Source organism: Oryx dammah, unplaced genomic scaffold, assembly GCF_014754425.2.
Source record: "Oryx dammah isolate SB20612 unplaced genomic scaffold, SCBI_Odam_1.1 HiC_scaffold_10, whole genome shotgun sequence".
In the NCBI taxonomy this organism is placed as follows: domain Eukaryota; kingdom Metazoa; phylum Chordata; class Mammalia; order Artiodactyla; family Bovidae; genus Oryx; species Oryx dammah.
Genome location: NW_024070194.1, coordinates 35,942,554 through 35,955,054, shown reverse-complemented (window position 1 = coordinate 35,955,054; position 12,501 = coordinate 35,942,554). Strand labels below are relative to the sequence as shown.

At 47.0% G+C, this 12,501-nt stretch overlaps 1 protein-coding gene across 1 annotated transcript in view; it reads left to right on the top strand.

Moving 5' to 3' along the window:
- CDS2 (CDP-diacylglycerol synthase 2) overlaps positions 1-3,239 on the top strand; it is a 45,198-nt gene extending 41,959 nt beyond the window's left edge. The window contains exons 12-13 of the mRNA XM_040247913.1: positions 400-503; positions 743-3,239. Of these exons, the coding sequence (XP_040103847.1) occupies positions 400-503; positions 743-875 (237 nt within the window). The 3' untranslated portion in view covers positions 876-3,239. The remainder of the gene's footprint in view (positions 1-399; positions 504-742) is intronic.
- The last annotated feature ends 9,262 nt before the right edge of the window (positions 3,240-12,501 follow it).

Sequence of the window (12,501 nt, the reverse complement as noted above, 5' to 3'; positions counted from 1 at the left end):
CCAGCCAGGCCCCTCTTCTCCATCTCTGCCTTCCTCCTCCTGTCTCACCTCATCAACTACCACCCCCTTCAAAATACCAGACTGTGAACCCTGACTGTTAATATGTGCTCTTCACCCATGCATGGAATTTAAGTAGGATAAAGGAAGATACCTTGTTTCTAAGAAAATTCCGTGGTTGGGTTTCAGTTTTATGATAATTTTTTATGTTAATCTTTCTTCAAAAGAGATGTTTTATAATTTAATAAGATTGTATACTGTAGCTTCAGCACCCGAATCAATACTTTTCACTTTCTGTTGCCCTCAGCTATAGAGTACAGTAGTGGACACTGAGGTGTGACTATAGGCAAGGCTTTGACTTGGATGAAGCCAGGCTTACCAATCCTTTCCTTCCTCTAACAGGACTTTGCCAATACCATTCCTGGCCATGGAGGCATCATGGACCGCTTTGACTGCCAGTATCTGATGGCCACCTTTGTCAATGTGTATATTGCTAGTTTTATCAGGTATAGTACCTTTCTATCTGAACCAAGTTGGCGGATTTTAGAATTTCATCTGCTTCTCAGTTTGAGTGAAAAAATCCCAAGTATGAATGAAGTTTTCAGTTGCTATTCTGGATGCTCTGAGGTCCCCTCCTGCCCTCCGTCAGTAGAGGATCCAGGAAGGGAACAGCCACTGGAATAATCAGGCCCTGGAAGTGCTTGGCTCCTCCTTTGCTCAGTGTTGTTTCTTCATCCTCTTGCAGGGGCCCGAACCCAAGTAAGCTGGTTCAGCAGTTCCTGACCTTGAGGCCAGATCAGCAACTCCATATCTTCAACACGCTCAAGTCTCACCTGACCGACAAGGGGATGCTGACAGCTGCCACAGAGGACAAGTAGGGTCCACCCAGGGCCAGGAGAGCCGAAACAGGGCCGAGCGAGGGGCAGGGCTCCCAGGCAAGCCTAGCTGGACAAAGACAAGCTTCCACTCACTTTTTTTTTTTAAACCAGTGTTTCTATTTGTGGATTGAAAAAAAAATCTGTGTATACAGTCCATATGCTTATGATTTGGGTTGTGAGTAACCTATAGCTTTGAGTTGGAAAGAAGTCAATTTTTGTTTTTAAAACCAAAGCTTTTAACATCCTGGAAGACAGTGTTGCCCAGCTCTGGAGTGCCTGCTTGGTGCTTCTAGCTCCTAAGCTGAAGCTTCCATTTCTGGGCCTGATCAGAGTGGACACTCATTCATCTGTGTTTGTCTAGTTTAGGCCCCCCACCACCGACTGTCTTTGTAGCTGACCCCCAGCGGGGAAGAGGTACACTACTGGAGTGCTTTTCCTGGGCTTCTCAATAATCCCTGCCTTGGAGCTACAGGAGGGTTGCCTTCTGAGGGAAGGAGGATGAAGGCTTATTAGTCAGATAAGCATTCTGTTCACGAAATCCTGTGGACTGTGAGCTTTGCTTTTTGATATGGATTCACCTCACTTCATCACAGACTGAAGAAGGTTTCAGTTTTAATTTTTTTCAAAAGGCATGAAAAATTATAATAGTCTGGAAAAAAGCCACACTGTTCTATTTCAAGTGTATGCAGTAGGATGCTGTAACTAGGTCTTTTCCCACAGGGTTTAGGCTCAAGTGGCTCCTATAGGGCAGTTGGCTAACTGTCTTTTCAGGGATGATGCTGTTCACATTTGTGCTATAGACTTGTTGCTGCTGAATCCTTTCTTGGGGCTTCCTCATTAGGCAGGGAGCAGAGGGCTTCTTGTTCACACACCCATGCCCTTGACCTGGCTGACCACCCATGTAGCTGCTGTGTTGTATATATTAATATATATATATATATATTACTGTTAAGGCAAGTGTATATCTGTGTGTGTGCTTTAAAAATCACTTATTTCTTACAGTGATTTCAATTGTACCATGACTTCTTCACTGAAATCACAAAGTCCTGCTTACAACTCTGCATAACCCAACCCAGAGGTTTGAAGCTTCTGAAGATTAAATGCGCACTTGTATAATGTGACCAGTTTAAATGTAGTTTGTATTTTACAGCGGGACCTTTTTCTTTTTAAATTGTGATTTATTTATTTTTTTCTTTTAATTAGAAGAGTGAGGTTGATTTTTGGAATATACATTCTTTGTCAGGATAATAAGCAAGGGGGTAGAGGGGAGAGAGATTGGTGCCCAAATGTGTTTCATTATTCTGTGCCATGGTGGTTCTCATTGCCAAACGGGGGTGTAACAGCTTGTTTCAGCACCTTGGGCTGGTGCTGCTTTTCTTTCTTTGTGTTTATCCCAACCTTACTGTATCTGTGGACGCTCGTAGCCAGCCCAAATCACTGAGGTGTCCAGCACAGGCCAGACCCCTCTTGATGTCTGCGTTCACAGTCACTGTGTGACCTTCTACGTGCAACAGCTTCTTTCTTCGGAACTTTTATTTCCGTTTCAGTAAATGGCTTTTCTTTTTTAAGTCTAAGGCCCCCTTAAAAACAGAATGTGTTTTCAGTGCTGGCCATGTGGCACTGGGCAGAACACATCACTGTGGGTTCTCATTTTCTGAGCTGTCTTCTAGTTCCCATATTCCATGATTCTGGCTGAGCAAGTATACGTATCAGAGGCTGCTTGCAGGTGTTGAGTCATGTCCTGGGCACGCAAAAATTAAGTGCTTACAGGCCTTTTCTAAATACTTTTCCTTAAAATGCTTGTCCTCGGCAGTAAATCTTCGAGTGGAGTAGAGTAATGAAGCTAGTTTTCTGAATGAAGAGTGAACTTGGTTCCCCAAACCAAAGATAGAATGGCGCTTCATTTGTCTCATGGTGCCCCACTGTGGGCAGATAGGTGGGTCCTTGGGGACAGGAAATCTCAGCTGGGACCTGGCAGCAGAGAGCCACCTTTGGGATCAGGGAGCCTGGCACATACCTGTGGACATGGCTGCTGATGAGGGTTCCAGGAAATCGCAGCTGGAAGCTCAATAGAGCTGCCATCCAGAGAGCCCGAGGGTCAGCTAGGGTTTTGTTTCCTTCTGATTCCCCACATGCTTTCTGGTGAAATAGGGGAATTTCGTAGGAAGTAGCCAGGAGACAGACACCACCTTGTGTCTATATAGCACACTGATTTTCTTTCTCCATTTATTGAAAATCTTTCACTGAACAGACAAGTTTCCAGAGACTGTTGTAACACACAGCTGTGCACATCTTAATGAGTGGCATAACTTGCTCTAGATCCATTTTTTTGTGTGTGTGAGAAATAAAATGTGACAAATTGTATGCCCTCTCTTGTCATGAATTCAGTTTCTTCCCTGTATGGTTTTATGTTTCCCACTTGATTTTTGTGCAGCCCTTATTTAGAGATTTTTGTTTTGTTTTCCAATTTGAATACAATGCATTCTCACAATAGCTTTCTGAGTTATCTCAGGTGAAAGGCATGAGACCTTTGCTGCTGAGGGAGCCGAAAGCTTGGGGGGAACTTGAAGTTAGTAGGTTTGAAATCTAATCTCTTTCAGAAGGGGTAAAATGTAATTTTTAACCTTACACAGGTAGACTTAGAAACAATTTATGGTATTTTATTTTTTCCCCACTGGGCTTTTTATCCTGTAACTTATATTGTATAAGAAGATTCCAAAAATACACTTTTGAATAGAGACTAAACAGACCCTTTGATTTGAGTGAACTAGTTGCTGAGTTAGCTGGAGACCGATTCGAATAGATCCTTAAGTTCAGATCCTCAGACTGTCAGTGAGACCCTACCAGGCTCAGGAGCATCCCTGACATTGCCGGGGGGTCAGGGGTGTGTGACTGTCTCAGGGCAAAGAACGTCATTGTTAGAAAACTGGAAAGCAGTGGCTTGCTCCATAAGAAGCCTGCCCAAGGTTGGTTTCCAAGGAAGTCGATTTGCATTATTCTAATAGATGTGGCACACCTGAAACTTCTTCTTGGGTCGCTGATACCTTAGGCACCATTGCCTTTTGTTTTGGTAGTTAATCAAGTTGTGCCCACCTTTCTTGTGCATTGTGATTATGTGCTGAGGAAAGGGGGGAGTATGTAGGGGATAGTTTCCCTTAGGCCCAGGGTTCCTATTCTTCCACAGTCAAGGTGGGAAGAAAAGGCTACGAGGAGGATGTCTAGGTGACTTGTACACACATCACAAGACAACAAACCATGGGCCAACCTACTCTGCTTCTCTGCAGCGGGGGTTCTGAAAGAGTGTCTGGAAAAAACCATCAGCTCTGAAGAGAGAGTTTGACTCTTGGGCACTATTCTGCCCTTGTCTTCGTCAAAACAAATTTCCTTTTCCCTTGATCACGCTCCATGCAGTTACCCAGCTTTTGCTTATTAAAGAGATTACCCACTCCCACCTCCTGACTTGTTTCCCTTGTTGGATGGGGGCCTTGTGGCACAACCTACACAGGGTGCTGAACTTGGACCAAGTTGGGGTAATGAGCCTAATTTAAGGGCTCATCCAGGCCTACCTCCTCTTGGTCCTGGACCCTGCTTACCCATATTCCCTGCAGAAGATGGGCCCATTCTCAGCAAGGAGTGTAGTCCTAGCTGCTTTCTGCCTATTTCTATCTGAAGGTGGTTCCATCTTTCTGTTCCTCCCAGCACTGTCCCTTAACTGTTTCAGGCAGTGGCCTTATTCACCTGGGCGCTCAGCTGGGCTAGAGGCTGCTCTTCTTGCCCATGACTGCCTCTGGGCGGAGTGAGGCTTTCACCTGTCCACATGTGTCAGCACGTTTTCAAGGCAAAGAGGTTTCAGCTGGGAGGGCGGCTTGGGAGGTCTACTTTGGGTGCTGAAGTGTTGTTGTTTCAGGACATGTAAATAATTTATAAGAATAGAATGCCGGAATAGGTGAAGTCTAGAATTTCATGGCCAGTGGCTTTCACATCCATTGGCTCTTGAAAACCCTGCCTCTGCTTCCCCTCTTACCAAATGCCTATCTGTTGAGGCTCCTTTTTACTTGAGTCATTAAGTTACTGGCAGTGTGTTTATTAATAATTGCAGTAATAGTGCTTAAAAGTCCCAGGCACAGTGCTGTTGATATATTCTCTTTTAATCCAGAAAACACCTTTGATCAGGTATTATCTCCATTTTATACAAGAGAAAAATGAGGCATCATGACAGGCTAAGTGCAGTGGTTATGAAGATAGACTTTGGGCTCAAATAGCCCTGGGTTTGGGCAGGTTACTAGGTACAATTCCAACTCACTTGGCTCTGATCATAGCACCTCCCTTTCAGGATTGTTGTGAGGATTTTGAGATAATGCGTGTAAGCATTTAGCACAGTACCTGGCACATAGTTTTTATTGAATCCTGCTGGTAACTTGAACCCAGAGTTGTGTAACTCTGGAGACTGGTTCTCAGGCACTACACTGCCCTTACCCTATACATAGCCTGACTGTTCAAAGTCTAGACAGTGACCACATTCTCCTTCAGAGAGAAGCAGTCCAATCTTAACACCTGCCTACAGCAGCTGAGTGCTTCCCACTTCATTTAGAAAGCCAGCCTGATGAAACGAGGATGTAGACATGTTCCTGAATTCTCCCTTCCTAGTAGGAATGGTTTGCCTGAGCTCTTGCTCACCTCCTGCTGCCCCTGGTCTGATTTCCGTGGGGAAGGAGGCCCTTTCCTCTTGCCCAGTGGTGCCGCCCTCCCTGTGACTTGACTCGGTGTTCCCCTTGGCTCTGCACAGCTTAGGAACCTGCAGCACTCCTCTGGGCAAGTGGACGTGCTGGGGGCCAAGAGGAGTGGGAGAGAGACCTCTGTAGCAGATGACAGTGCAGAGGGAAGGCCTAAAAGTTTTCACTTAAGTCCTTACATGTAACAAGTCAGGGGCTTTGTGTTTCTTGTTTTCTTTAGAGTGATAACAGGGTAGATGGCAGGTGGCCACTTGGGGATAAATGATGGAGGTTGTTTCTCTTGGATTCTAGGTTAGCAAAGGATCACAGGGGTGATTCATGAATGGAGACTAGGCACTATATTGAACGAAAACTATTTCTTTTTAGTTGTCTGCATGCAGACAGGAGTGGGGGAGGATATGTGTGAAGTAGACCATTCTTCATTGAAGAAATGGCATTGACAGGAGGGATCCATGAAGTTCTTGAGCCGATAGAATAATAATGACCTAGACCCACTGGCTTGACTGGACTGCTTCCTGAGTGTTAGTGTGGAATGAAGACCAGTCCCAAGGGCCCATTGTGTTTAAGTGATAGTCTCTCCCTTTCAGTTAATTGATGAAGTAATGATTATGACAGGAAGCAGGAACATGGTTGTGGAGGGATGGTAAGCAGCTGCTGTGATGGACTTATTCTGGGCCTGCCCTCCCATTCTTCTGGATGCGAGCTTGCAAGGCCTGGCACTGGCACTTCCTCACTCATTATTAAACCTAATAGACCCAGGCAGCTTTTTATCTGTAGAGAAAAAAATGGCTCCAAACTGGGGGCAGGGACCCTCTGAGCCTTGGGCTAAAGTTGCTTCTGCTGTGGTCTCCCAGGTATCGGGCAGGGCCGAGCTCTTTGAAACTTTCTGAGCACTTCCCTTATGTAGTGCTCAGAGGCTGTAGTTGGTTTAGCAGCTGGTGAAATTCTTTGCTGACATCACCCATACTGCAATCCCTGTCCTCAGGTGCTGGAGTACCCATTTCTCACCTCCATTAAGTTCATGTGCTGGTTTTGCTGGCTTTGTGCCAGGGAATGCCAGAATAGGAAGGGGGTTGAGAATGTACATACATCTTATAAGGATGTCCTTTGTGTGCTATTAAATTTAAACCACAGACACACCTCTGTGTGGCTGCCTTATGTCACAATGGCTGGGTATCTGGGAGCTGATTACAAAGGCAAAGAGCTGAGCAGGCATCAGGGCCAGTATAATCAAAGGACTTGAAGCCAATAGAGAAAAAGGCCGGGCCAGGGTACAGTGGTTTGTAGTCCAGCCAGAGCACTGTTGAGAAGCCCCAAGGGTGGTGGCAAGAAGAGCACGGGTAGTGGAGAGGCCAGCCCTATGTGTCTTGGGGGTGTGGGGACCAGCAACTGAGCTCAGAAGGCCATCCATGGAGACTGCTTGTGGATTGTGGATTCTCTTCTGGAGTTGATGATGATACCAAGTTTTAATTTTTATTGATGTTTAATACTTTCTAAAAACAGGAGGGGAAGACAAAAGTGTTAGAGAGAAGAGGCCCCTCTACTGAAGATTGTTGGGAAGCCTAGTGGTGTTGGGTGAGTCAGGCACTTTCTCAGTTCTGTTCACCCTGAAGGTCTGATTAATGAGGTTTCCCCAAACATAGAAATGATCTCCCTGGCCCCACTGGGAAGTGCCTTGTAGTCAAATGAAGCCCACTGCAGTGTCTCAGACAGTAAAGAATCCACCTGCAGTCCATGAGACCTGGGTTCAATCCCTGGGTCAAGAAGATCCCCTGGAGAAGGGAATGGTTACCCACTCCAGTATCCTTGCCTGGAGAATTCCATGGACAGAGGAACCTGTGGGATACAGTCCATCGGGTCGCGTAGAGTTGGATCTGACTGAGTGACGAACACTTTCCCTTTTTTTTTTGTCCTGGTCCTGCCTCTGGCATTTCACTAACTCTGTGTGTTTTTTGCCACAGCTGACCTTTCTCTGTGCACTGTCTGATCAGTATTGAACTGGTTCTCTTTCAGTGCAGTGTTGGATCATGATAAACTGTACCTTGGATAGTATTTGTATTTATATATCTGGATCTTCCTATTACACAAATAAACACCTGTTAAATTCTAGATCGTTTGTGGTATCTGATGGGGGGAGTGCTGACTTGCTGTGAGATATGGGGGTTTGTATGGAACCAGTGTCACTTTCCAGAACGCTGCCAACCAATCCCTGCTTCTAGAGACATCCTCTGCCCTTGACCTTCACCACTTGCACTCCAGCTTTCCGCCTTTCCTCCTCCTGCCTTGGCTGCTGCTCTTCAGTTGCTTTTCTGGGCATCTCTCCTCCCACCAATCCTGCCCTGAGATGGTAGATTCTGCCAGAGACTCTCTCCCCGCCCCCACTGAATGCTCTCCTGAGTGTTCTTGCCCACTCTCAGGGCTCTAGTCATCACAGTCCTGTGGTTCCCAAGTCTACATCCCTAACCTCATGGGTCTGTGAGGTCTCTTCATGTGGACTTTGCATGGCCAAACCTAGGACCTGCCCCAGTCCAGTATTACTTGACCACCATCAGTTCTGTTCTGGGAGTGATCTTGTCAGTGACCAAGGCCTGCCCATTCTGCCTTCTAAGTATTCTTCAGATTCATCCTGACTGCCAGCTGGCTCCCTACTGCCTAGTCGCCTTTGCTCCTTTAAACCTTGAGTGTTGGGAAGAAATTCATTGCAGAAATCCCACCATTTAGGGTCCCTATAGGTGAGAAAGACATTGCTCCATCCTTACACAATAGTGGGGTGAGATTTATCTGCTTGGTGCCTTCCTGTGACCTTAGCAGAGGCTTGCTGCTGAGTCCGCCCCCTCCCCATCTGAACCCATGCTCAGGTCTCACCTCTCACAGCCACGCTCCTGCTGTCCCCTCTTTGTGCCGGTTGCTCTGTCTCTTAGCCTTTGCACATGATGATTCCCCTGCCTGATTCCTTGTCTCTCCCTCCCTGGCTCCCCTTGGCTGCCTGACTCCTGCTCATCTTACTGTCCCATCAGCAGCAGCACCTGACCTGGGAGGTCTATGTGCTCCCCACCCCAGGACAGCTTTCCTGGTGACGCTGGCCCTGGTGGGAGGGTAAGGGCTGCCCTGGGTCTTTAGTCCTGGGACTAATGCCTTGGGCCAGTAGGACAGGGTTGCCTTTTGGACAGGGACCTCTGTCTTTCTCACCTATAGGGACCCTAAATGGTGGGATTTCTGCAATGAATTGCTTCCCAACACTCAGGTTTAAAAGATACTGCGTTTGCTTTCCTAAATCCAACTAAAGCTGACTCCAAGCCACCAGTTTCCATGATGAGATCCCCGGCGTTAGCAGTCTTCCTTTACTACCTTGCTCTCATGGGCTCTTGTGGTGCTGGAGCCAAGGAGGTCCCTGGTCTTCAGTCCATTGACTGAAGGTTCGGCTCGCCCAGGCCTGTGAGGTCCGCTTACTCAGTCCTGAGTCAGTGCTGTCAGCCTCCACCTCCCAGGGCACCTTTGTAACTGTCTGCATCTGGTACCCTGCCTCCCGAGGGCCCCCACAGCCAGATCTTGATGCCCCCCACGCATTCAGCAAACATTTGTGGGGTGCCTTCCCTGTGCTAGACCCTGGCTGGATCTTGGGGAAGCAGCAAAAAATAAAGCTGACACAATCACTGTTCTCATGGGGCTCATTTTGGAGAAGGTAGCAAGCATGTGAAAAAGGCGTGTAGATGGAGAAACTAGCTGGGAGAGGAGACCAGGAAATGCTGCTGAGAAGAGGCTGCAGTTGTAAACAGGGCCCTCAGGAAGGGCCTTGCTGTACCACGGTGATGTTTGGGCAAATGGACACATGCCTGAGGGAGGGCGGGGAGGGTGTCTCAGGCAGGTGCAGAACAAATTGCAGACACATTTGCCCTCAAGAGCAGCAGTGGTGGATGAAACAGGGTGAATGGGGAGAGAGTGGTGGCAAGGAATGAGTGTGTGTAATTACGCGGGGCCAAGGCCACTGGCTTGTACTCTGAGTAACATGAAAAGCTGTTGGAGAGTTAGAGACAAGGAATGACTTGATCTGATGTTTGTTTTTGAAGGGTCACTTGGCTACCGTGCTCAGACTAGATTTCAGACGGGCAAGGGCGGGAGGAGGGAGCAGCAGCAGTCTGGGCAAGAGAGGATGGTGCCGCGCTCCGGTGATGCTGTGCGAAATTGTCAGATCCTCCCAATGTGCTGAAGGATTCTGCGTGGCTGGGGAGAGTAGAGGGGGAGTCAAGGATGGCTGTGACATTGTTGACCTTGGCAACTTAAAGAATAGAATTACTGTTTTTCTGAGCTGAAGAAGGCTGTGGTGGGAAGACAGAATTGGGGTGTGAGGTGGACCAGAGGGAAGATCGGTATTTTGGTTTTGGATGCAGTAGTGAAATACCCACTTGAGGATGTCCAGGCCAGGGGCGTGGTCACAGTGTGAATATTATTCTGTAAGAGCAAGGATACTGGATGAAATCATTGAAGAGTTGAGGTCCACAGCTGAGCCCCCAACCCCCTGCCACCTTTTCTTGACTTGAGGATCCAATTCTTTGCAGCTAGGGCCACTCCCTCCATCTCTGACAGAGATTTTCTTTCCTCAGAAACTCCAATCCAGCTCTCAGGCCAGGATATGGACCTGGGTAGAGCTTGTCTTCAGGTGGCTCCAATGCCATCTGACAGCGGACCTGCAGCCTCCTGGGGAAGGAGCTGCAGTTGTAGAGGAGGAAGTATATCATTATCTTTTTGATTTATTGCAGGGGAAATTGAGGGTGGGAAAGCAAGAGTGACTTCTGTATTTGGTTATTCAGGGGATAGGCAGTTGGGTGGAAAGCCCCAGAGAATGATTGTGGGCTGATGTGTGGGCTTCTGTCTCTAGTTTCCCCTGCCTACCCAGGTCATGATTGTCATCCTGAAGAGGAACCAGGGAGGGAGCCCTGTGGATAATAAATTTGCAATCTCCTATGGACTATAGGGTTTCCCTTGTGGTGCAGCTGGTATAGAATCCACCTGTAGGGTAGGAGACCTATGTTCGATCCCTGGGTTGGGAAGATCCCCTGGAGAAGGGAAAGGCTACCCACTCCAGTATTCTGGCCTGGAGAATTCTATGGACTGTATAGTCCATGGGATCACAAGACACGACTGAGCGACCTTCACTTTCATGGACTATATCAGTTATAAGAGAAAGTTCTAGGAACCTAGGGCGCTATGGTGGGTGGCTTCCTGAAGGTACAATTATTTATCTTTTTATTTGAAGTAATTTCATACACAGAGATGTTATAAGACAGTATAAAGAAATCCCTATGTATTTCCCCCAAATTTGCCAAATGTTAACATTTTACTATGTCTGCTTAATTAGTCTCTTTTCTCTCTCCATGCACACACATGCAGGCACTTTTAAAAATCAAAAGTTGCAGACATCATGTGCCTTTACTATTATGTAACCTTATGGCAATCCACTCCAGTACTGTTGCCTGGAAAATCCCATGGACAGAGGAGCCTGGTAGGCTACAGTCCATGGGGTCGCAGAGTCGGACATGTCTGAGCGACTTCACTTCACTTCAACCTTATTCAAGGGCTTTCTGGTGGCTCAAACAGTAAAAAAAATCCTCCTGCAATGCAGGAGACTGGGTTTGATTCCTGGGTTGGGAAGATCCCTCGGAGAAGGGAATGACTACTCATTTCAGTATTCTTGCCTAGAAAATCCCATGAACAAAAGAGTCTGGCAGATTACAGTCCATGGGATCACAAAGAGTCAGACATGACTGAATGAATAAGAACACATACCTTATTCAAATTTTACCAGTTATCCTAATAGTGTTCTTCATATCAAAATAATACATACAGTTTTGGCTGATGCAATTTGAGGGGCTCTGTAGAGGCTGCTTCCCCCCTCCCCACTGCCAATGTGCCCTTCATTAGATGGAACCTGCTCAGCACGCTGTGTGCTGTAGTTAAAACTTGGTACCCAGCCCAGCAGGGCAGTGCTGTCCCAGGCCAAGCAGAGGGCAGCAGTGGGTCACAAGAGACACACGGCTTTGGAGTAAGACACATTTGGGTGGAATCCTGGCTCAGGTGTCACTGACTGTGACCTTGAACAAAGCACTCAACCACTCAGCCTGCTCCGCTCTATCAGTTCAGTTCAGTCGCTCAGTCATGTCTGACTCTGCAACCTCACGGACTGTAGCATGCCAGACTTTCCTGTCCATCACCGACTGCCGGAGCTTGCTCAAACTCATGTTCATTGAGTTGGTGATGCCATCCAACCATCTCATTCTCTGTCATTCTCTTCACCTCCTGCCTTCGATCTTTCCCAGCATCAGAGTCTCTTCCAATGAGCCAGTTCTTTGCATCAGGTGGCCAGAGTATTGGAGTTTCAGCTTCAACGTCAGTCCTTCCAATGTGTATTCAGGACTGATTTCCTTTAGGATTCACTGGTTTGACCTTGCAGTACAACAGGAGAGAGTCTCCAACATCACAGTTCAAAAGGATCAATTCTTTGGTGCTCAGCTTTCTTTATGGTCCAACTCTCACATCCATACATGACTACTGGAAAAACCATAACTTTGACTATACGGACCTTTGTTGGTAAAGTAATGTCTCTGCTTTTTAATATGCTGTCTAGTTTTATATAACGGAGATAATTGAGAAAATATACAAAGCACTTGACCAGCACCCAGCACATACTAATCACTCATCAGAAACTTTTATTTGTAAATTGCCACCTTGGTAAATGAATTTCTGGGGGATGCAGGGGAAGAAACTGGTACAAACGCTCCAGTGAAGGCAGGGGCACAGGGAAAGGAACCCTGTTGGGAAGGAAGGGGAGGGAACGGTCTACTGACCTCAGTACCCTAAGGCCAGTTGGAATGAAAATTAACTCTGTCTAAACATTT